The sequence below is a fragment of the Bos indicus genome, chromosome X, assembly GCF_029378745.1.
Source record: "Bos indicus isolate NIAB-ARS_2022 breed Sahiwal x Tharparkar chromosome X, NIAB-ARS_B.indTharparkar_mat_pri_1.0, whole genome shotgun sequence".
Taxonomy (NCBI): Eukaryota; Metazoa; Chordata; class Mammalia; order Artiodactyla; family Bovidae; genus Bos; species Bos indicus.
In genome coordinates, this window is record NC_091789.1 from 61,034,911 (window position 1) to 61,059,802 (window position 24,892).

At 43.7% G+C, this 24,892-nt stretch overlaps 1 protein-coding gene across 2 annotated transcripts in view; it reads right to left on the reverse strand.

Annotated features, from left to right (window-relative positions):
- The window catches only part of COL4A6 (collagen type IV alpha 6 chain), a 337,948-nt gene that overhangs the window by 68,619 nt on the left and 244,437 nt on the right, over positions 1-24,892 (reverse strand). For both annotated transcript variants that reach the window (XM_070783765.1, XM_019955843.2), the window contains exons 4-5: positions 4,079-4,213; positions 2,687-2,731 (exon numbers count right to left, since the gene is read on the reverse strand). In XM_070783765.1, the coding sequence (XP_070639866.1) occupies positions 2,687-2,731; positions 4,079-4,213 (180 nt within the window). The remainder of the gene's footprint in view (positions 1-2,686; positions 2,732-4,078; positions 4,214-24,892) is intronic.

Below are 24,892 nucleotides of genomic sequence, written 5' to 3' on the forward strand. Positions count from 1 at the left end.
ATGGTGAACAACATGGAAGCCAGGTGTGCAGCAGTCTGTGGGGTCTCATAGAGACAAACACAACATAATGACTGAACAATAACAACAATCATCCATTGGTTCCCTCAAGACGCATACACTGAGTGGAGACGCGAATATAGCCATGAGAATATACCAGGGGATGTCATAAGAGAGTAACCAACCCCATCCACCTCTTACTTCTCCAATGGCCTATTTCTGGGATTTTGCAGACTCTGCAGTTGAATAAAAGGCCAAAATTTGATGGCTGATTTGTTGATATGTGTAACAAATACAAGGTAAGTGAGTCTTCTATTCACCAAAGCCACAAATGTACACTAGATCTGGGGATAAAAATGAATCAGATGATAATATTTCTGAGGGCAGAGCCAGATGCCTTTTTTTTGTATTCCCATAGTAGAGTGCTACCACATAGTAGGTACTCAAGAAAAATACCTGTAGATTGGCACAAAGCAATTTGAACTCCCTTACCTGATCTTAGATGATTATGTAGTATAACACGAGAAGCTGTTAAGTCAAGACTTAACTAAACTGTTTTGATATGACTCAAAAGAACCCCTTAGAGGCTGTTAGAAAGATAAAAGCGGGCTCTAGGACTTCCCTCACATGGAGGAGCTCCACTTTTTTTCTGTTCTACATGCTGAGCTTCCACACAAGATTTGGTTCTTAAGGTTGAAAACCACTGCTAGAGGCAAACATAGCCCAGGTTAAAGATTAAATATATAGAGAAGCACTGAAGAATAAAACTAAAAAGTGATAGTACCAAGTTCCAAATACTGTACTTTAAAAGCTGGAGAAATGTTACCATGCAATATCCATTAGGCAGGATAAGTAGGGATATTGAGTAAAAATGCAGAAACTCAATAAAAAAGGGGGGATTGGGCTGGATGGAATGGGAAAAGGACATGTCTGTGAGCTCCAGACTCCCCACTTATCTCCAGCAAAACCAGGTCCTCAGCATGAAGGGAAGAGGTTGTCTTCAAGTGATCTTTGGAGTAGCCATCAGCAAAATGAAAAGACAACCTACTGATGGGAAAAGATATTTACAAAAACTATGACTGATAGGGGGTTAATATCCAACACATATTAACAGGTCATAAAACTCAATATGAAAGAAACAAAAAGCCAATTAAAAGATGGGCAGAAGAACTGAATAGATACTTTTCTAAAGAAGAAAAGTATCTTCTTTTCTTCTTCCATCTCCATGTGCCAGCAGGCACATGAAAATATGCTCAGCATCACTAATCATCAAGAAATGCAAATCAAAATCACAATGAGGTACGACCTCACACCTATCAGAATGGCTATTCTCAAAATGAACACAAATAAACAAATGTTGGCGAGGATGTGGAGAAAAGGGAACCCTCCTGCACTATTGGTAGGAATGTAAAGTGATGCAGTCACTGAGGAAAAAAGTATGAAAGTTTCTCAAAAAAATAAAAATAGAACTACCATATGATTTGGCAATTCCATTCCTGGGTATATATATGAAAAAACCACCAATTCAAACAGATATACATACCCCAATGTTCATAGCAGCATTACTTACAATTCTCAAGGTATAGAAGCAACCTGAGTATTGGATGAATAGATAAAGAAGATGTGATATATATAAAAGGAATACTACTCAGCTGTACAAAAGACTGAAATTTTGCCATTCGCAGCAACATGGATGGACTTGGAGGGCATTATGATAAGTGAAATAAATCACAAAGAAAAAGCAAAATACTGTATGATGTCAATCATATGTGGAATCTAAAAAATACAACAAACTAGTGAATATAACAAAAAAAGCAGTGGACTCTCAGACCTAGAGAACAACCAGTGGTTACTGGTGTGTGTGGGGGGCACTAATTTTAGGGGTTGGGAGGGTGGGAGGTACAAATTGTTGGGCATCAGATAGGCTCGTGGACATATCGTACAACCTGGAGAATATAACCAGGATTTTGTAATAACTACAGATGGAAAGCAATATTTAAAATTTGTACTTAGAAGTCCAAAAAATCTAAAGGGAAATTCACTTGGGAATAAGGCTGAAGAGAACAAATTATTGAAATTAAATGTATTAAAGTATCAGTAAGTATTTTTCTATCTAATTTCGTGTACCTTCTTAATTTTCTGATAATGAGGATATATGTGTTCTCATGTGGCACTGTCTTCACACTTCAGAACCAGTCCCTCATTCCCAGTGAACACTGCCCTCAACCTAGAAGACCCAACTCCTTTTGTCTAAGATATTGATGGTTTTTTATGCCTGTACATATCTCTGCATCCCCAACTATATGATTTAGCACTCCCCATAACAGAATCCCAAGGAAAGTGTGGGTGAGCACTGCTCTTCAAACCTTACCAAGCACATCTCAACACTTAGCCCTGATCATGCATGCCTGAGACAGGATGTGGTTAAGACCAAAATACTTGAGCTATGAGGCAGAAACTAGAAGTTGTATTAAAATTGCCTCTATGGAATGGATAAACAACAAGGTATAACCCAGGGGAACTATATTCTATATTTTGTGATAAGCCATCATGGAAAAGAACATGAAAAAGAATATATACACATGTATAACCGAATCACTCTGCTGTGTAGCAGAAGTGAACACAATCTTGTAAATCAAGTCTACTTCAATAAAATAAAATTTCAAAATGCTTCTATGAACACACTCACCGGAATTCCATTGATGCCAAGAAAGCCGGGAACACCCATGGGACCCTAAAAAAAACAGTAGGAATGTAAGAGATGGTCCAACTGACCTCCATTAGATGAGGCAGGCTTGTTCATGTAGTTAATGACCTAAGTTGTTAAGAAGTGTTTTGTACCCCATCTTCCCCTCCCCACACACACATCACATCACCTTGCTGTCTACTACACTTCCAAGTGATCACTAGCCTTTACCTAAGGTCTTAGGCAGTTCTTGTCTTAGACCATGTGGTGTCAGACCTAAAAATAAGGCTCAATATTATGTGGTGCCTTGACATCTGGGAAGGCTACATGTGGGCTTGCTAAGTCTTTGCAATCCTAACTTACTAGGTTCCTCTGTCCATGGGATTTTCCAGGCAAGAACACTGGAGTGGGTTGTCATTTCCTCCTCCAGGGGATCTTCCTGACCCAGGGATCAAACCCATGTCTCTTATGTCTCCTGCATTGGCAGGCAGGCTCTTCACCGCTAGTGCCACCTGGGAAGCCCTGGGAAAACTGGGAATGCCTCAAACGGCATTTTGCTCCTGATGAGATCTCTCAGGCAAACAACTCTCTTTATCAAATATACCGGGCACAGTTTCTGCTTGTTCCTGAGTTGTAGGTTTCAATTCCCTGCTGACCCAATTAATTATTCAAACAAGCCAGGCATATCCTCCTTCAGGAACCTAGGGACACTCACCCTCTTGACATGGCAGAGTGTGCCTCCCACAGCCCTTCTGGTTTATTTTGTTCCAGAGTGAAAGTACTGTGTGGCCCTGCACGGCGTGTGATGTCCTCTTCCACTGTGCTGTGAGTGCATGTGACTTATAAACCTGTTGTTGATCTCTTCTGTCCTGTGCCAGGTGTCACATGCTTGGCCATCTGCAGAACCCTAGGGTAGGAATCCTGCTCTCACCAATGCGGTAAATAGGAGGTGATTAATTGCTAACCTCAGACAGCCAGCTGCCATGACATGACCAATCTCCTTTCTTGCATCTCTTCCCCTACATTTGTGGCCCAGCTGGTTTCCAAGCATTCTGACCCCTGGCGTCCCATTCCCCTTGTTTGGATCCCTCTGCTGCCCTGTTGATTGGCCTTCTGATCCATCTCCAGCTCAAACCCTCTGGACTTTTCCACCACGGTGATCCCACTTATCTGGCAAATAGCTGATATCTTGACTTTCTGACTTGCTGGCTATGGGATTCTCCCTAGAAATGGGAGCATATCACCCATCCTGCCTATTATTAAAGTGTGTAGCCTGGCACCAAAGTATGTGCAATTAGTATTCTTTTCATGAATAGACAGCTGAGGTTTAGAACCTTTCACCTTCATACCCATGGTCCAAGAGTCAAAGGAAAACTCAAGCTTTGGTGCTCTTACCTTATCGCCTTTTGGTCCATACGGTCCCAGCGGGCCTGGGGAGCCCCTTTCTCCTTTTAACCCTGATAAACCACTAGGGCCAGGAAGTCCTTGAGGACCTGTTGGACCTTGAATTCCAATTGGTCCTGGTCTCCCCTGAGATGGACAGAAGGAGTACAATTAGTCAACAGAGGAGTTACCATCCCCACTTCCCATTTTCCCATGCACAAAGAACACTGTCATCACTCCACTGAATAATTTTGGCTTAGAGACCTATGAAGCGTGCCAAAGTTCCAGACACGGATCAGAAGAGGCTATTTTAGGGGTTGCTAAGCTTATTTGGATAGAACATATTTTATAAGCACATTTAATAAGATTCATGTGCACCAAGATCCTTCAACTTTGTACTTCTTAGGAGATTAGTTATTCAGGCTGGATAATATTGTCCTCTTCCTAGTTAATGCCAGGTCATCCATCAGACTGTCAAAAGAGCAAATGAACAGAACTCTGGAGAGCATTGGAACGTTTTCGAACTCACATCCAAATGGCCAACGTGCTTGAGCTAAAGTTCAGAGATGGCTGCGCCCATAGAACACTGCCTTGGGGGGCCACAGTGAAGAGAACCCAGAAACCCCCAGCTGACAACCTGCCAGCTCACCTTTGTCAGCCGTTCCCAGAACTCCAGGACTGCAACTGGAAACAGACACCCACAGCGAACGCACACATTGTTTATCTGCCCCCTCTGTGTCTCTCTTCTTCCCTTTACTACCCCCGCCATCTGTACAGTGTTGAATGTGTAAAACCAAAGAAGGCTGAGAATATCCATTAAGTATCAATTATGATAGCAAGAGGGAACAGCCTGAGGATTTTGAATGCCCTATTTATAAAGCATCTGTAACAATTAAGTCTGAGAGTTCAGGCTGACATTTTCAAGCTGATTGAGATGCAGAATTAACCCCAGTGGGTGCAACTAGGCTACCTAGGTGGGCTAGGCTACCATTTAGCACAAATCCCAGTAGGGACTGAATTTTCTTGGCATAAAAATGAAAACCATTAGTAATATGCATTAACTCTCAGAGAAAACAACATCATATCAGGTAGAAAGCCTATTTTCATAAACGCTTCCCATTTCTGTCCCTCAGCCCCTTTACTTACTGTCTGCAATTTCCTACAGTCCTGTGAAAAACTCTGAGAAAAGTGCATTAAATGTGCTCTTTACTATTCACCTTCAAGGTTTACTTTTGAAAGGGCTGAAAAGAGGACAGACGCTTTATGGGGTGATTAGAGTCACGTACTGGACACCCAAGTGGCCGCCAGCTGTGTGCAGATTTTGGACTAAAATTTCCAAAGTCTACCAGGTCGACAAAGACCTGGGACTCTTGTCAAGAAGTAAAAGATGCTCTTCCCCAGGCAATTTAATTCTCTGGGTGTACCACCTACCACGCAATCTTTCCAACACAAACCTAGAGAGGGTGCTAGGCTGCAGAGCACTTAACTTAGGCTTATTTCTGGGAATGATGGGATGGGAGTTGAACTTTTAACTTCTATGCTCTAACCTCCTGCTGCTGAACTTTTGTTTATGGTGGTTCTCTTATTATTCTTAAAAATTTTCACTACACATGCACAACTCAAAAGTAATAGAACACTTTAAAAATAGTGCTGGGCTGCTGTTGAGGATTAACAAAGTCTAAAATGTCGGCCTAGCTTTCAAGACTAATGTACACAAAGCTATAGCAAACAGTTCAAGTCCGGAATGGAGGATAAGTGCTGCAGGAACACAAAGGCAGGGTTGACCATGGAGGGTTTGTGGAATGCTTACATTATGTCCATGATGGGGTGGGGGGGTGGGGGCAGCCACTGGCCACACTGGAAAGGCTGAGTGGGCCCCAACTGAAGTAGGCCTGGAAAGCAAGGCAGGGAAGTGGAAGACTTGATGTGACAGGAAATAGGGAACCCTTAGAGGTTTGGGGACAGGGTAGGTGGAAGGAAGGCAGTTTCAATGTTGAAACTCATCAATGAGTATTTAGGAGAATGTGCATGTGTGTGTGTGTGTGTGAGAGAGAGAGAGAGAGAGCATTAGGGCCAGGGCAGCCTGCCTGAGGCTGGAACAAGGAAGACAGATAAGAACCAGCTGTTGGGGGAGGAAAGGACTGGTTGGTGGGAGGGTGAGGCTTGCTGAGACCATGTTATTACTAGCAAAGGAGATGCATGCAGTCAGGGTACTGAATGCTTGATCCAAATCTGAGCCCTGCCCAAAGCTTTCATGCATCAAGGGCTAAGAGGTGAGAGCCTGATAAACTGTTGAGCTGCTACCAAGAGAGCAGACTGTGGCATGGCCCAATTCCCATCTTGCTCACGGCACTAGAGCCCAAGCGGTGCCTGGTGTGTGCACATGGGCTAGCCCATGCCAGGTCCCTTGCCTTGGTGAGTGAGTGCATGCTCAGCGAGAATAAGCAAAGAGACATAGGAGTGAGGCAATTCTCGGGCTGCACTTAATAGGAAATATGATTCCATCCAGAAAAGGCTGGGTTCCATGGCCCACTCCCTGTCTCTTGTCTGGGAGGGTGTGTTGAATCGACCACAGTCACATAGCTGACTCTTCCGTTCTAGCCAGAGAGCTTAAAGTAGGGCTCTTAAAGAGCTCATGGATTCTTTGAGTTTGAATTATTTTTCAAAAAGGGCATTTGAAATGGTATGGAAGGTGTACTTCTGAGCTGGTCCTGAGTTTCAAAACCTTCAGGTGGAAGCAGGGCCTTGGGGATGACTTGACACCTCTGAGGCACTGCTGGCCCAGAACTGCCTCTTTAGGGTGGTGCCAGGGCCCCTGGAGCCTGAAGTTCTGGGATATGAGGCAAGGAGCCTTACCATCCCCTGAGCCTCCTTTCTTTCATACAGTGGCACAGAACACCATGAACAGACGAAGATGGCAAAGAAAAAAAATGAAGACACGTCTTTCGTGGGCTGTTTTGTCAGCCGTCTGTTGCTGCTAAGTTGCTTCAGTCGTGTCCGACTCTGTGCGACCCCATAGACGGCAGCCCACCAGGCTCCCCCGTCCCTGGGATTCTCCAGGCAAGAATACTGGAGTGGGTTGCCATTTCATTCTCCAATGCATGAAAGAAAAAAGTGAAAGTGAAGTCGCTTAGTCGTGTCCGACCCTTAGCGACCCCATGGACTGCAGCCTACCAGGCTCCTCCATCCATGGGATTTCCCAGGCAAGAGTACTGGAGTGGGGTGCCATTGCCTTCTCCGGTATGATATTTCCCTTGTCTCCAATGTATAGGCTTTCTGTCACCATGCCCAGTGTACTGCTGATGCTTAATACTAAATCAATGATGGGTTTTTTAGTCGGTTTGCCTTACTCCAAAGAAGCTATCGGTGGCACTTTTTCACAATGGCCAGCAGAGGGCAGTGTGAGAACGTAGAGGCTTCAGATAAACAGGTGGATGTGTGGACCTCTCCCACTACAGTGAAAAAGAAATACCAGTGTCAGAGAAGTCACAGAATATTCTAGCAGGAAGGGCCCTTAGAGACCATTCCATCCAGGGTCTATTTTATACTTGGGGGAAAAAGGAGGCCGAGAGAATGGGAAGGACTTGCTTAGATCATGTAGGTAGTGAGAAACGGCATGCGACTCAAATTAGACCACCTGCTGCCAGTGCGTGGCTCTCTCCCTGTTTTCCAGTGGCAGATGTCCTGGGGGGGTAGTTGAGGATGCCCCCCTCACCCCGAGCCCGCCCCTGGGACTGTCCCAATCACTAGGCTGCAGTAGCCAGATGCTCACACCTCATTTCTCTCTTCCTAACTGATCATTTCACAGAACCAATCTGAAATACCATCACTGTTTGGATTGCTAGCAGAATTTCAATGGGCTTGGACCAATGCCTTGCCCTGATACATGTCATATATTTTGGCAAATAGACCCAGACAGGGCAGAAGGGACTCCTCCAAGTCTTTCCAACCAGCTCTCCTGCCTCCATCTGCTCCAGATTTTAAATAAGCACATCAGGGTCAAATTCTCAAGAGTGGCCTGGGACTTGTGCATAAGGCAAGGAACCGCAGCTCGGGGCTGACTTCCTCCTGCTGATCACAGTGGGTTGGGGTCAGTGCGTAGTTTAATTTTACCTTTGATCAGACCACACCCAAGCCCCAGCCCCAGATAACTAGGGTAGCCGACCCCAAAATGGGTCTGCATATAAAGAGGTACACTTATGCAGAAATAGCATCTTGGAACATTAAAAGCACATGCCTCTGACCAGGTAGAACTGTAAAACTAAGAGGAGGGTGACTTTTCATTCCAAGGCCCACTTCTGCCTTTTCATCTCTCCCTCAAGGTTCCAGTGTCCTTCTCTCATAAAATTAAAATTTGTTCCTAAGTAAGAATCTGAAACTCATTCCCACTGAAGCATAAATGACTGGCAACAACTTAGAGCTTTACTTCTCCCCAGGGTTTTTGTATTTTAATGGAGAGCAAAGCGTTAAGCTAGGGGATTCAAATTATATTTATGAAGCACAGAAGGGAAAAGGGGTATGCACACGCTTTCTTAAGGATCTGGCTATACTGCTAGAAGTGGTGCAGTTGCTGTTAGGTGGTATCATGGTGCAGGCTCTGGTGTCAGATCTTACTGCCATTTAATAGCTCTGGGACCTTGGGCAAGTGATTTAACCACTCTGAGTCCCTAAGGGCTCCAAGCAGTAATAACTCTAGTGTAGGGTTATGGGGTGGAGAAGGCAATGGCACCCCACTCCAGTACTCTTGCCTGGAAAATCCCATGGACGGAGGAGCCTGGTAGGCCGCAGTCCATGGGGTCGCTAAGAGTCAGGCATGACTGAGCAACTTCATTTTCACTTTTCTCTTTCATGCATTGGAGAAGGAAATGGCAACCCACTCCAATATTCTTGCCTGGAGAATCCCAGGGATGGGGGAGCCTGGTGGGTTTCCATCTTTGGGATCGCACAGAATCGGACATGACTGAAATGACTTAGCAGCAGCAGCAGCAGAGTTATGGGGAGCATGTGAGTCAGTGAATGTAACACATGTGGTGGATAGCATGAACATACGAATGTATCCATTTCCTTTCTTCTTTAAGGCATGTTTATGGCAAAAGGAGAAGTTATAATTGGGTTCTTAAAACTCTTTTTATTAAGTAAGAGATGCACTGACATTATTCAGAAACTCTCTGTGGGACAGAAATGTGTTCCAGGAATGAATGGGCACTCCATATCTGGGAGAGTATTTCCCCTCTTAGTACTGATGACCTGGTTCTCTTGAGCACTCAGCTCTTCAGTGTCTGCTCATTCTCCTTGTAGACCTCATCCACAAGGTAATGACTCCCCAACCTGAACCTCCAGACCAGAGTTCTCTTCTCAATGTGCCAGATCCTTATAGCCAATGAATTAGCAGACTTGTTCACCTGGATATTCCAACTCAAATTCAACATGACTAAAGCCGAACCTATCATCTTTTCCCCAACTTCATTCCCCAAAGCAGATTCTTCCTTCTGAGTTAACGGTACTAACTCTGTAAATGGCGGTTCATCTACAGAGTTGATAAAGTCAGAAACCCAAGGGTCCTCCATGACCTCTCTCCCTTATCTTCTACATCCAATTCACCAGCAAGGACTGTCAATTCCACCTCTAAAATATAACTGAAATCTGTTCATTTTTGTCTACTTTGATGGTCTTAGTTCAGGACTTCCTCATCTCTCCCCTAGAATGTTGCTACAGCTTCCCAAATGGTCTGCCATCTTCTAATCTAACTTTATTTTCTCCTGGCATTCTGCCTCAGGGTTTTCGTACATATCTTTGTTTTCCTGGTTAGCTCCTATTTATCATTCAGGCTCCAACCAAGACATTAGCTCTTCCAAGGAACCTAACATGATTACCCTTCCTCCACAGAATGGACTAGGTGGCCTGTTTGTGTCCTTACTCCCCAAAAGATTGACCTCCTTGAAAACAGGGCCTGTGTCTTACTTTCCATTGAGTCACTTGTGGTAACTACAGTTCCTCATATATAGTGGGTGCTCAGTATTTTCTGAATGGAGAAATGAATGAATGAATACACACACCAAGAAGCCAGTGGCTCAGGTACATCAACATCTTCTTTGGAAGTCTGGATGGCTACACTAGAGTATAATTAAGAGCCATCTGATCACAGAACTACAGAAGAAGACTTGCACCAGACTTAGGAAATGATCCAGTTGAGGATGGAGAAGTTGAAGCTCTTAGAAAGGGAAAGGGACCAACTCAAGTTCAGAGTTTACATAGCAAGACCAGAGACAAGGAACCCAGTGAGGAGGTTGGATTCACTGGGAGAGAAATAATGATGACCTGAACTAGCAAGACAAATTTAAGAGATATTGTAGAACCTAAAAACGATAGGACTTGATGCAAGATTGGAATAGGTGAGTAAGACAGAGACAGGTAGGAAGGAGGACTCCCAGTTTTCTTTTTGAACTTTTATGTTGTACTGGGATATAGTCGATTAACAGTGTTGTGATGGTTTCAGGTGGACAGTGAAGGGACTCAGCCATACATATTCATGTCTGGACTCCCAGTTTTCTTGATTGGGTGACTGAGTGAATCTCTTCACTGACATGAGGAAGCCTAGGGGAGGAAGAATTTTGGATGGAAGATGAGGCATTCACATTTGGAGAGGTGAGGATTAAGATACCTATGGACTGTCTTGAAAGATGTTCAGAACCTACTTCTGCCTCTAAACTGGAAGGGCCGAGAGGACAGGGAGCTCAGTTGACTTTGTCCTGGTATCTCTGGGAGATTCAGTGTCTGGTGTACAGTAGACCCTCAAAACATAATTGTGTGGAAAAAGCTCAACTGTGGAATGAATGAAAATAAAGAACTAAATGTGCACTTGGGAATCTTCGAGAAGGCCACTTCCAAGTCTTATTAGGAGCAAAATGAGATTAAAAGACTTTGCTGCCAACCTTCAAAATCCCTGGTGGCCTTTGGGAAAAGGGTAGCAGAAATCCCTGACCTCCAACCTGGGACCATGTGGCTTAAATTCTATAACTTTTCCTTACGTTTCAACTGGAATTCCCATTTCAGCTATGAGGCCATGGCAGAGGGGGTGCAAGAACTTAACAGACTCTGGCCTAAGGAGATGGGCTCTCCCTCCTAGCCACAAAATATGTGGTAAGAAGGAAACCATCAGTGATATCCCCCAAAGGCAGATTACTTAAGAACCTTCAGAACATGCTTCCTTTCACCATTCCTTTGGGGCATCACAATACACTTGTGACAGAGGTGGCGGGCACCAAGCTGGAAAAGCAATTAGTCAATGGGGCTTATGAATTTCACACAGCTATGCAGTGGCAGAGGGAGTATCAGGGCCGCCCCATCAACTCTATGCTCCTTCTATTGCAACAAACAGAAATAGCCACCCAGAGAGCCCCAAAGTCCACTCTTTGAGTAACAGCACTAATGGGGTTTCCCTGGTAGCTCAGCTGGTAAAGAATCTGCCTGCAATGCAGGAGACCCTGGTTCAAATCCTGGGTTGGGAATTTCCTCCAGAGAAGGGATAGGCTACCCGTAACTCCAGTGTTCTTGGGCTTTCCTGGTGACTCAGATGGTAAAGAATCTACCTGCAGTGTGGGAGACCTGGGTTCAGTCCCTGGGTTGGGAAGACCCCCTGGATAAGGGCATGGTAACCCACTCCATCATTCTTGCCTGGAGAATCCCCATGAACCGAGGTGCCTGGTGGGCTACAGTCCATGGGGTCTTAAGAGTTGGACACGACTGAGTGAATAAGCACAGCGCACAGCACAGGAGCACTAATGGGCTAGGGTTGTCTGCAGAAGTAAATAAGGGAGAAAGAACACCAGTAGGTGAAGAATAGATCTAAAGTATGGCAGATAAAGACATATACAGACATCCATTTGATGACCCAGGAAGCCCTGGTTCAGCTTGATAATATTAGCATCATCTACGCTTTGCCAGCATGAGCAGTGACCCTTCCCGTCTTCAAAAAAAAAAAAAAGTGCTTGGTGTCTACCAAAGAATGAACTCCCCAAATTCTCAGTGTTCTGCCTAGCTGAGAAGCAGTATCAGAGTCTCAGCCTCAACACCCAGATGAAAACACATTTATTTTCTAGTTCTGAGGCAATAATCAGTGTTTGAAGCAGCCAGCCCAGGCATGAAGACATGCGTCTACATGTTTTGTTTGCAAAGACACACACACCCATCTCATTGGCTGCTGTCAGCATGTTGAAATTTTTGGAAAGACACCTCCCAGAGCACTAAAGTTAACTCTTTCTGGGCAATATTCTGCATCCCTCCCTTCTATCTGTTTATTCACATTTCTCTTCTAAAAGATAAAAATCTTCTTTTTACCAGGCACATACTAAGTGCCTCTCATTTAACCTGTTTCCTTTAATCCTCTTAACAGCTCTAACAGGTGGATATGCCTCTTACAGATGAGGAAACTGAAATTTAGAAAGGGTAAGGAATTTGCTTGAGAGCACCCAGTAAGCAACTAGTGAAACCAATTTTGATGATATCAAATCCTCTGCTGCTTCTACCTAGTTTATATTGCCTCTCTGCATAGAATAAAGCTCTGAAAGTAGAAACACAAACCCACTTGAAGAGGGGCAGTAAGAGCTACTCTGGGCAGAAAATATTTCTATTTTCATTGATACTGGGACAAGTTATTTTAATTTGCCCAGTCTTTTCACTGGAACAGGTACTATTTCATAGAAACTCAATAGAATTAATAAATTAGGTGATAAAATGCACTTTAAGGAATAGCACACCTTACACCTTAAAAAGATGGAAGATTACTTCTTGTTTAATAATTGAAGTGGCTTTGTTGATTGGTCTGTCATCAATGGAGATTTTTCTAGGTTCTTGTAGACAAATTCTGATGTGTTATGAGTCCCTTATGCTAGCTTATTCAGTTAGGTGTGGACAGGGAAATACAGGCAGAGTATACTAATTTGATCATTGTGATGAGCAGAAATTGGTGATTTTGCTTTAAACATGTTGTATTTTTCCTTGCCCTTGTGGAATGCTGCTGCTAAGTCACTTCAGTCGTGTCCAACTCTGTGTGACCCCATAGATGGCAGCCCACCAGGCTCCCCCATCCCTGGGATTCTCGAGGCAAGAACATTGGAGTGGGTTAATTGTTAAAACAGGATGAAGCAGAGATGTCTGCTAGATAGAGACAAATAAGTTGATGAAAAATTTTCAGGTCTCCCCTTTCTCTATAACATATTCCTAAAATCACATCAGAAACCAGAGAACGTTTTTCTTTTGTGATAATAATATAATTGGGATGGTCAAGAACCCCCAAATCCAATGGAAATATGACCAATAGTTGGCCACAAAAATTAAAAAAAATAACCAAACACCTCTGTAACCATTACAAATGGTTGAATGAGCCCCCATAACCCTTCAAATATACATGCAGATTATACAGAGCCCCACCGTATGATAAAGTATGTGGTAAGTTTCCAGACCACATGAGGAAATAGATACAGCTCTATCTACTTAGGATGAATTTAACTTAAAACCATGAATTTTTCCATGCATTGGAAAAATATGAAATAATTAACCATAATTTAGTTTTCCATCTTAGAATTTGAAGGGCAACTTCTGTATGATTTGATGGCACAGGTCTCTAGTAAACAGAAAATTCACCTGCTTAAAGCAGAATCATAAGATTAAGGTTTTATTCCCTGCTCTCACTTTCTAACTGTATGACCTTGAGAAAGTCAATTCATCTCTCAGCCTTAGTTTTCTCATCAGAAAAATGGGCCTATTTGCCCTACCTATTTCTTGAATTGCTTTGAGCATCAGTGGAGACAATGTATGTGAAAATGGGCTGAGGGTTCATTCCATTGACTAAGCTTTGTTTTGGGGGCAAAAAACCCTAGTAACTAGACTCCCAATTTTAAAAAATCCATTTGCTGGGCTCATAGGGCAATAAGCTCTTAAAGAAATAAAAGCTCATGAGGAGGAGATTTCAGTAGGGAAAAAATGGAATGAAACAAGGAGCAGAATGTAAAGCTGTGAAAGGTAGGAGCAAACTGACTGTCCACACAGGGCTGTCGTTATAGTGTAGAAAGGATGTGAACCTACTCTATTATCCTATTATTGTAGTTGAAAAATATGTAGTTTATTTTAAAAGACATGGTTTAATTACAACCTGGAGCTAGTCTTTTTCATTTTTTTTCTAGCAAAACATAGCCATGGTTTTATAATTAAAAAATCAAAGTGAAACAGGCCTTGCCAGAAATTCACTTTATAGAAAATTTTCTGCAGTGTATCTCAGTTCAGTTCAGTTCAGTCACTCAGTCGTGTCCAATTTTTTGTGACCCCATGAACCACAGCAGGCCAGGACTCCCTGTCATCACCAGCTCCAGAGTTTACCCATACTCATGTCCATTGAGTCGGTGATGCCATCCAACCATCTCACCCTCTGTCGTCCCCTTCTCCTTCTGCCCTAAATCTTTCCCAGCATCAGAGTCTTTTCAAATGAGTCAGCTCTTCACATCAGGCGGCCAAAGTACTGGAGTTTCACCTTCAACATCAGTCCTTCCAATGAACACCCAGGACTGATCTCCTTTAGGATGCACTGGTTGGATCTCCTTGCAGTCCAAGGGACTCTCAAGAGTCTTCTCCAACACCACAGTTCAAAAGCATCAGTTCGTCGGCAAACCTCACATCCAAACATGACCTTTGGAAAAACCATAGCCTTGACTAGATGGACCTTTGTTGACAAAGTAACGTCTCTGCTTTTTAATATGCTGTCTAGGTTGGTTATAACTTTCCTTCCAAGGAGTAAGCATCTTTTAATTTCATGGCTGCAATCAATCACCATCTGCAGTGATTTTGGAGCACCCCCAAAATAAAGTCAGCCACTGTTTCTAATGTTTCCCCATCTATTTGCCATGAAGTGATGGGACAGGCTGCCATGATCGTAGTTTTCTTAATGTTGACCTTTAAGCCAACTTTTTCACACTCCACTTTCACTTTCATCAAGAGGCTCTTTAGTTCTTCTTCACTTTCTGCCATAAGGGTGGTGTCATCTGCATATCTCAGGTTATTGATGTTCCTCCCGAGAATCTTGATTCTAGCTGGTGCTTCCTCCACCCAGAGTTTTCTCATGATGTACTCTGCATATAAGTTAAATAAGCAGGGTGACAATATACAGCCTTAACATACTCCTTTTCCTATTTGGAGCCAGTCTGTTGTTCCATGTCCAGTTCTAACTGTTGCTTCCTGACCTGCATACAGGTTTCTCAAGAGGCAGGTCAGGTGGTCTGGTATTCCCATCTCTTTCAGAATTTTCCACAGTTTATTGTGATCTACACAGTCAAATGCTTTGGGATAGTCAATAAAGCAGAAATAGATGTTTTTCTGGAACTCTCTTGCTTTTTTGATGATCCAGCGGATGTTGGCAATTTGATCTCTGGTTCCTCTGCCTTTTCTAAATCGAGCTTGAACATCTAGAAGTTCACAGGTCACGTACTGCTGAAGCCTGGCTTGGAGAATTTTAAGCATTACTTTACTAGCATGTGTGATGAGTGCAATTGTGCAGTAGTTTGAGCATTCTTTGGCATTGCCTTTCTTTGGGATTGGAATGAAAACTGACCTTTTCCAGTCCTGTGGCCACTGCTGAGTTTTCCAAATTTGCTGGCATATTGAGTGCAGCATGTTCACAGCATCATCTTTAGGATTTGAAATAGCTCAACTGGAATTCCATCACATCCACTAGCTTTGTTCGTAGTGATACTTCCTAAGGCCCATTTGACTTCACATTCCAGGATGTCTGGCTCTAGGTGAGTGATCACACCATTGTGATTATCTGGATTGTGAAGATCTTTTTCATATAGTTCTTCTGTTTATTCTTGCCCCCTCTTCTTAATATCTTCTGCTTCTATTAGGTCCATACGATTTCTGTCCTTTATTGAGCCTATCTTTGCATGAAATGTTCCCTTGGTATCTCTAATTTTCTTGATGAGATCTCTACTCTTTCCTATTCTATTGTTTTCCTCTATTTCTTTGCATTGATCGCTGAAGAAGGCTTTCTTATCTCTCCTTGCTATTCTTTGGAACTCTGCATTCAAATGGGTATATCTTTCCTTTTCTCCTTTGCTTTTCACTTCTCTTCTTTTCACAGCTATCTGTAAGGCCTCCTCAGAGAGCCTTTTTTCTTTTTTGCATTTCTTTTTCTTGGGGATGGTCTTGATCACTGTCTCCTGTACAATGTCAGGAACCTCCGTCCATAGTTCATCAGGCACTCTATCAGATCTAGTCCCTTAAATCTATTTCTCACTTCCACTGTATAGTCATAAGGGATTTTATTTAGGTCATACCTGAATGGTCTAGTGTTTTTCCCCACTTTCTTCAATTTAAGTTTGAATTTGCCAATAAGGTGTTCATGATCTGTGTCACAGTCAGTTTCCAGTCTTTGTTTTGCTGATTGTATAGAGCTTCTCCATCTTTGGCTGCAAAGAATATAATCAGTCTGATTTTGGTATTGACCATCTGGTGATGTCCATGTGTAGAGTCTTCTCTTGTGTTGTTGGAAGAGGGTGTTTGCTATGACCAGTGTGCTCTCTTGGCAGAACTCTATTAGCCTTTGCCCTGCTTCATTCTGTACTCCAAGGCCAAATTTGCCTGTTACTCCAGGTGTTTCTTGACTTTCTACTTTTGCATTCCAGTCCCCTATAATGCAAAGGACATCTTTTTTGGATGTTTGTTCTATACGGTCTTGTAGGTCTTCATAGAACCGTTCAACTTCAGCTTCTTCAATGTTACTGGTAGGAGCACAGCCTTGGATTACCGTGATACTGAATGGTTTGCCTTGGAAACGAACAGAGATCATTCTGTCGTTTCTGAGATTCCATCCAAGTACTGCATTTCAGACTGTTTTGTTGACTATTGATGGCTACTCCATTTCTTCTAAGGGATTCCTGCCCACAGTAGTAGATATAATGGTCATCTGAGTTAAGTTCACCCATTACAGTTCATCTTAGTTCGCTGATTCCTAGAATGCCAACGATCACTCTTGCCATCTCCTGTTTGACTACTTCCAATTTGCCTTAATTCATGACATTCCAGGTTCCTATGTAATATTGCTCTTTACAGTATCAGACCTTACTTCTATCACCAGTCATATCCACAACTGGTTGTTATTTTTGCCTTGGCTCCATCCCTTCATTCTTTCTGGAGTTATTTCTCCACTAATCTCCAGTAGCGTAATTGGGCACCTACTGACCTGGGGAGTTCCTCTTTCAGTATTCTATCTGTTTGCCTTTTCATACTGTTTATGGGGTTCTCAAGGCAAGAATACTGAAGTGGTTTGCCATTCCCTTCTCCAGTGGACCACATTCTGTCAGACCTCTCCAACATGACTCGTCCATCTTGGGTGGCCCCACACGGCATGGCTTAGTTTCATTGAGTTAGAAAAACTGTGGTCCATGTGATCAGATTGGCTAGTTGTATCTAGTCCATTAGAAAAGGGATACTTGTGGCATTTTTCTTTGACATAGTAAATTATCCATCATTGATATACTGTACAACCTTTGGTCCAATACTAAGCTGGTGTGAGTGGATTGCTTCTGGATCAATGTTGGCTTCCTCAAGCCTATAGTGAGAAGTCATCAAGTTTTGGGAACAAATGGTAACAGGGAGGAACCAATGACAGCTCCTTAAACGGAAGGAGGAATTGGAGGATAGGATCAAAGGAATCTCCTGCTAAGATCCCCTTGCCAAAGAACTCAGGGAGCTCAGAAAAGGGAGGAGAGGGCAGGGGAGGGAGAGGAACAGCTTACTCACATAGTCGCCATGCTGCCTTCCTGTAAGCCCACACCCCTGCATTCATTTAGATCCAGAGGAGCATTCATTTCTACATGCATGCAGATAAAGAGGTGTTCCAACTCCAGTACACATGCCCACAGGCACAAGAGTCTGCTAAAATGGTAGGACTTGCTGGTACTCTGGCATAGCCTACCCTACACCTCTCAGTCAGCCATGGATTTGAATTCAAGAAGATGCGATGTCTTACAACTCACCCTGCCAGCTGTATGCAATAGCTCTTGTAGACAAGCCCAGACATGCACAGGCCAAGAGGGGGTCTAGAGGGAGAGGGCTGCACATTTCTGATCTCTTTTCCTTTTATGTAATGGACAATGGGAAGCTGAGATGAAATCAATCTCTGTGTGCAACAAGAAAGATGGGCTGATGAAGGTGGAGGATGGTGTGGTGCAGGTGACAAATAGAAGCTCTAGTGTGTGCCTGTGAGCTAAGTCGCTTCAGTTGTGTCTGACTATTTGTGATCCTATGGATTGTAGCCCGCCAGGCTCTTCGGTCCATGGGATTCTGCAGGCTAGAATACTGGAGTGGGTAGTCATTTCCTTCTCCAGGGGATCCCCACCCAGGGATTGAACCTGCATCTCCAGGATTGCAGATGATTTTTTACCACTGAGCCACCTGAAAAACCTTAGTCCCACTCTGGTGCTCTTTCTGCTATTTTATCTCTCTTTCTTTTTTAAGAGACTGGTCAATTCTGGGTTCAAAATTCCCACAAAAAATGTACCTCCACACAAAACTCTGGATCTGGAGCTTATTGAATCCTTTAGACTTTCCCTTCATCCTTCTTGCTGCCCAGTGGCACCTTTATTAACCAATTAAGTAGATGCACAAAGGATAGAGAACTCAACCTGCTTGGTTGCCTCATAATGCATCAATTGAGAAAGCATTTATGGATTGCCTACTGTGTGCCACCCATGGTGCCATGTGTTGGGAACACACAAAATGAAAACATGATCTTTGCCCTTGAGGAACTCTCAGTCCATGTCAGAAAGACTAGCTATGTACACACAGGAATATACTACAAGGCAGAGGAAGGCAGAAGGGATATGAGTCAGAACCCAAGGACCATCAATAGTTTTGTCTTAAAGGTAGAGGGGCATCTTTTATCCCTTCAGACTACAGAGTGGAGAAGGATATGTAAATAAAAGGAGCCAGGATGAGTCTGGAGAAGAGGGAAGTGGAGAAAGTCCATTTCGACTTGACCTCAATGTTCTCAATAGATGTAGTATGTGAGGTTGCAGATAGAGAGTGAAGGGGTTTGAGGTTGAGGGCAACTAAAAAGGGTGGGGAGGAGATGCTGCAGAGGCCATGGCAGGAAGTCAATTGCTAGAAAAGTGTGAAAGGCTGCCAAGCATTTCTGAGGGCTCCACTGACACAAGAGAAGGTACTGTTGTTGGGAAGCTTCCTCAAACAATACTTGGCAGCCCAGGAGTGGGAGTAGGCAAAGCAGGTGGTGGGGTTTTCCAGGGTTGGACGTGGGCACTTACATCAGAATTTCTGGGGGTGAGGGCTGGGCCCAAAAGGAGGATGTGAAAGCACTGTTGATCTTGGGGTCCAGGTTGGAGAGCAAGCTGGAGAGGAGCTAGCCATTCCTGAGAAACAAATGATTTCCAAGACAATTTGGACCTTCCTTAAAGTGAGAGGTCCAAACTAGCTATAGATATGAATTTTGCACAGCATGGATTGCTTGATTCAAGGCTGTCGAGACAAATCTGGAGTCAGGGGGAGCAACCTGGGGATTGAAATATAGAAAAAAAAAAACCCCTCCAAACTGTTAGCAATGTCATGCTACATCTACATGACTTTGTAGCATAGCATCCAACTCAAACAGAGATGGATTAGGCTGGATAATGGTGCCCACGCCCAGGGCAGAGTTACTGGCATGGGTACAGGGGCAATCAGGTAACTCCCCGGTTCATAGTTCCCTGAGGACATATTTTGTTCCAGTTCTTGGTTTTCTATACCTTCCCACTGGCACAATGTCATTTATGTTTTTATTATATCTCACTCTGCAAAGATGGGCACAATAAAGGACAGAAATGGTAGGGACCTAACAGAAGCAGAAGATATTAAGAAGAGGTGGCAAGGATAAACAGCAGAACTATATAAAAAAGATCTTCATGACCCAGATAATCACAATGGTGTGATCACTCACCTAGAGCCAGAAATCCTGGAATGTGAAGTCAAATGGGCCTTGGAAAGCATCACTATGAACAAAGCTAGTGGATGTGATGGAATTCCAGTTGAGCTATTTCAAACCCTAAAAGATGATGCTGTGAATGTGCTGCACTCAATATGCCAGCAAATTTGGAAAACTCAGCAGTGGCCACAGGACTGGAAAAGGTCAGTTTTCATTCCAATCCCAAAGAAAGGCAATGCCAAAGAATGCTCAAACTACCACACAATTGCACTCATCTCACATGCTAGTAAAGTAATGCTCAAAATTCTCCAAGCCAGGCTTCAGCAATACGTGAGCCATGAACTTTTAGATGTCCAAGCTCGATTTAGAAAAGGCAGAGGAACCAGAGATCAAATTGCCAACATCCGCTGGATCACTGAAAAAGCAAGAGAGTTCCAGAAAAACATCTATTTCTGCTTTATTGACTATCCCAAAGCATTTGACTGTATGGATCACAATAAGCTGGGGAAAATTCTGAAAGAGATGGGAATACCAGACCACCTGACCTGCCTCTTGAGGAACCTGTATGCAGGTCAGGAAGCAACAGTTAGAACTGGACATGGAACAACAGACTGGCTCCAAATAGGAAAAGGAGTATGTCAAGGCTGTATATTGTCACCCTGCTTATTTAACTTATATGCAGAGTACATCATGAGAAACGCTGGGCTGGAGGAAGCAAAAGCTGGAATCAAGATTGCTGGGAGAAATATCAATAACCTCAGATATGCAGATGACACCACCCTTATGTTAAAAAATGAAGAGGAACTAAAAAGCCTCTTGATGAAAGTGAAAGAGGAGAGTGAAAAAGTTGGTTTAAAGCTCAACATTCAGAAAACTAAGATCATGGCATCCGGTCCCATCACTCATGGCCAATAGATGGGGAAACAGTGGAAACAGTGGCTGACTTTAGTTTTTTGGGCTCCAAAATCACTGCAGATGGTGATTGATTGCAGCCATGAAATTAAAAGACGCTTACTCCTTGGAAGGAAAATTATGAACCAACCTAGACAGCATATTGAAAAGCAGAGACATTACTTTGTCAACAAAGGTCCATCTAGCCAAGGCTATGGTTTTTCCAGTGGTCATGTATGGATGTGAGATTTGGACTATAAAGAAAGCTGAGTGCCGAAGAACTGATGCTTTTGAACTGTGGTGTTGGAGAAGACTCTTGAGAGTCCCTTGGACTGCAAGGAGATCCAACCAGTGCATCCTAAAGGAGATCAGTCCTGGGTGTTCATTGGAAGGACTGATGTTGAAGCTGAAACTCCAGTACTTTGGCCGCCTGATGTGAAGAGCTGACTCATTTGAAAATACTCTGATGCTGGGAAAGATTTAGGGCAGGAGGAGAAGGGGACGACAGAGTGTTAGATGGCTGGATGGCATCACCAACTCGATAGATATGGGTTTGGGTGAACTCCGGGAGTTGGTGATGGACAGGGAGGCCTGGCATGCTGCAATTCATGGGGTCACAAAGAGTTGGACACGACTGAGGGACTGAACTGAGCTGAACTCTGCCAACCCTGACTATTCATTGGAAGGACGGATGATAAAGCTGAACCTGTAATACTTTGGCCACCTGGTGCAAAGAGCCAACTCATGGGCAAAGTCCCTGATGCTGGAAAGATTGAGGGCAGGAGGAAAAGGGGGCAGCAGAGGATGAGATGGTTGGATGGCATCACGGACTCAATGGACATGAGTTTGAGCAAACTCTTGGAGATAGTGAAGGAGAGGGAAGCCTGGCGTGCTGCAGTCCACAGGGTCACAAAGAGTCGGACACAACTTAATGACTGAACAACAACACTGAGCCCAACGATTCCCTTAGAGGTAGGAGCAATGAATACACTTGAAACAGCTTAAAAACAGTGATCTGGTTCCCAGAGAAAGCACAGCTAGGGATTAATTAGGAGATGACTTTGAGAGGAGCCCAGGTAGGAAATGAGGGCAGGAGGGAGTGGCAGCTAAATAAGAAATCGAAAGGAGCCAAACTTTAGGACCTGGGGGGTCAAAAGATATGAAAAGGGAGCTGGCCTGTCCAGGGGCCTGGCCTGGAGATGTTATCTGGGCAAGAGGCACTGTGGCCCCCTTACCTCTCCATCCCTCACTACTGTTTTCATTCTCTGGTTTTATGAGGCTTTTAAAAGCTTCTAGATCTGGTACTGGCAATCTTTCAGAGAAAGTGAACAGAGAATTCTGCAGCAATCAAGTCCCAGTGAAGCCTGTAGCCAAGAGTACCAACAATTGTCCCCTAAAGCTGAGTGGTAAACAAACCTTCAAGTGCTTTCCCCTTCAAGGCTTTGAGTGCTGCAGGTCCTTTGGCCAAAGAACCTAGCAGCTAATCACTTCTCTTGACTTGCTGACTGACATGGAGAGGTTTCTTTGTTAGTCTAGTTTCAACTAGTCTCCGGAACCCAGGAGAAGGAAAAAAAAAATGAGGAGGTGTCAAAGGGGGATGCGTGAAAGCTCTAGTAAGTCTCTCTGGGAGAGGGAAGCTCTCCCAAGGGCAAAATGAAGAAGCGTGATTGGGGAAAGGTGGGAGATATAGCCAGGGAGCTTTCAAAAAGCATGGCCAGGGAGGCTGCTCCAGGGCTCAGAGTGTGTGCTCAGTCATGTCTGACTCTGTGGAACCCCATGGACTGTAGCCTGCCAGGCTCCTCTGTCCATGGGATTCTCTAGGCTAGAATACTGGAGTGGGTTGCCATTTCCTCCTCCAGGAGATCTTCCCAATCCAGGGATTGAACCCACGTGTCCTGTGTCTCCTGCATTGGCAGGTGGGTTCTTTACCATTGAGCCACTGGGGAAGCCCTCCAGGGCTCAGAGGAGTTCTCCTGTTCTTTCAAATACTACCCCTGTGACCACCCTCTCTTTCTCTTCTAGCTTCTTTCTAGCTGCTTTCCTTTGGCTTCTTCAAAACGTGCTCTGATCTGCCTGATGCTGAAAAAATAAACAAAAATCCTTCCTCTGCTGCTCTCACCACTCCATCTTTCCACCACCCTTCCAGAACAAACTTAATACACATCAGTCATTACCTCTACTTCCTCTCCTACCACTTTCCTCACCCCCTGGCCATCTGGGCTGGCCAACTCTCTCTTAAAAAAAAAATTATTTATTTATTTGGCTCTGTTGGGTATTAGTTGCCACACACAGGATCTTTAGTTAAGGCCTCTGAATTCTTCACTGCAGCACGTGGGATCGTTTCCTGACCAGGGATTGAACTGGGGGTCCCCATATTGGGAGCATGGAGTTTTAGCTACTGGCCTACCAGGGAAGTCCCCCAAGTCTTCTGTCTTGAAAGTCCTCTCTGGAAAGTAACCAGTGACCCCTGCTAAATTCTGATCCATAGGCCTCCTCTGCAGCTCTTGTCATTGTGAAACACACTTTCACCTTCTGAAACTTTCTCCCTGGCTTTCATTGCTCTATACTCTGGTGAGTCTTTTATCATCTCACCATCTTCTTCATTGGCCCCTTCCATTCTTCCCAAAGGCTCTTGCCTGTCCCTTGGTGATTTCATCCACCACCTACAGCTCCTACCACGTCCTCTATAAAGACAAGGCATCACTCTAATTTATATCTCAGGTCCTGTCAATTTCCCAAGTCATGTCCACAGCACTATTATTGGTCCCCTTAGGGACCAATAACCAAAGCTTATCTCAATCCCTCATTAGCTCTCCCCTGGATAATGGCAATAGCCTCTGGAGTTCTGAGTCCAGTCAGACGTTGCTGCAATCTCTCTTAACACTCTGGACAGTAATCTTCCTAAGTCTGATCCTATTGCTTCTCTGCTCAAAGCTGTAAATCACTCCCCATTACTTTCGCAATGAAGCCCTTACTTCTTAACCAGGCATCAATAGCCCTTCACCATTCAGCTCCCACCTGTTTTTGCAGGCTTATTTTTCCCACTAAACACCCTTACCTGCCCTAGACTCTAAGCTGATGCTTAAATCCATCCTGTGCCCTCTCTCCACTAGGCTTCCAACCACATGGTTTCCTCACTAAAAATACCCTTCTCCTCCAGAACTCTCTACTAAGGTTGTATACATCCTTCAAAGCTCAACTCAAATCTGACCTCTTCTAAAAAGACTTCTCATGTTTCTCTTGATTGAGTTCATGTCTTCCTTTAAAAAAACAATTAAAAGTTTTGTTTTAGAATTTAGCTATAGGTAGTTGAATTAATCATACCCCTCAGTTCAGGGCAAAAATCATATCATTAGCCCATATAAGGCCTTTCCTTTTATTTTTCAATTTTCCTTCCTTCAAATCTCCATTCTCATTCTTGTCACTTCACAAGAACCCTCTCTAAGGTATTTGATGTCTGTCCAGAATATCTATTTCAAGGAAATGGAAACCCACTACAGTGGGTCCAGACCCACGGGTCTGGAGAATCCTACAGACAGAGGAGCCTGGCGGGCTGCAGTCCATGGGGTCAAAAAGAGTTGGACATGACTGAGCAACTAAACAACAACAATCAGGCTATCTATCTCTGTCTATACCTATATCTCATCACTGACTCAATGGACATTAATTTGAGCAAACTCAGGGAGATAGTGGAGGACAGAGGAGCCTGGTGGGCTACAGTGCATGGAATTGTAAAGAGTCAGTCACGATTTAACAACTGAACAACAATACCTACACCTATGGGTATATCTATATCTATATTAACATCTATGTCTATCTTGTATTGTTGGTGTGTGGGTATTTAAATTGATGCAAATATTATTGGGTTATAGATTTCCATTTCTCATTTTTTTCATGAGAATGTTTTCAAGATCTATAATAGAAATTGCACAACTGTTTTACTGTTCCTAAACCTTGTTAGTATGCATAGA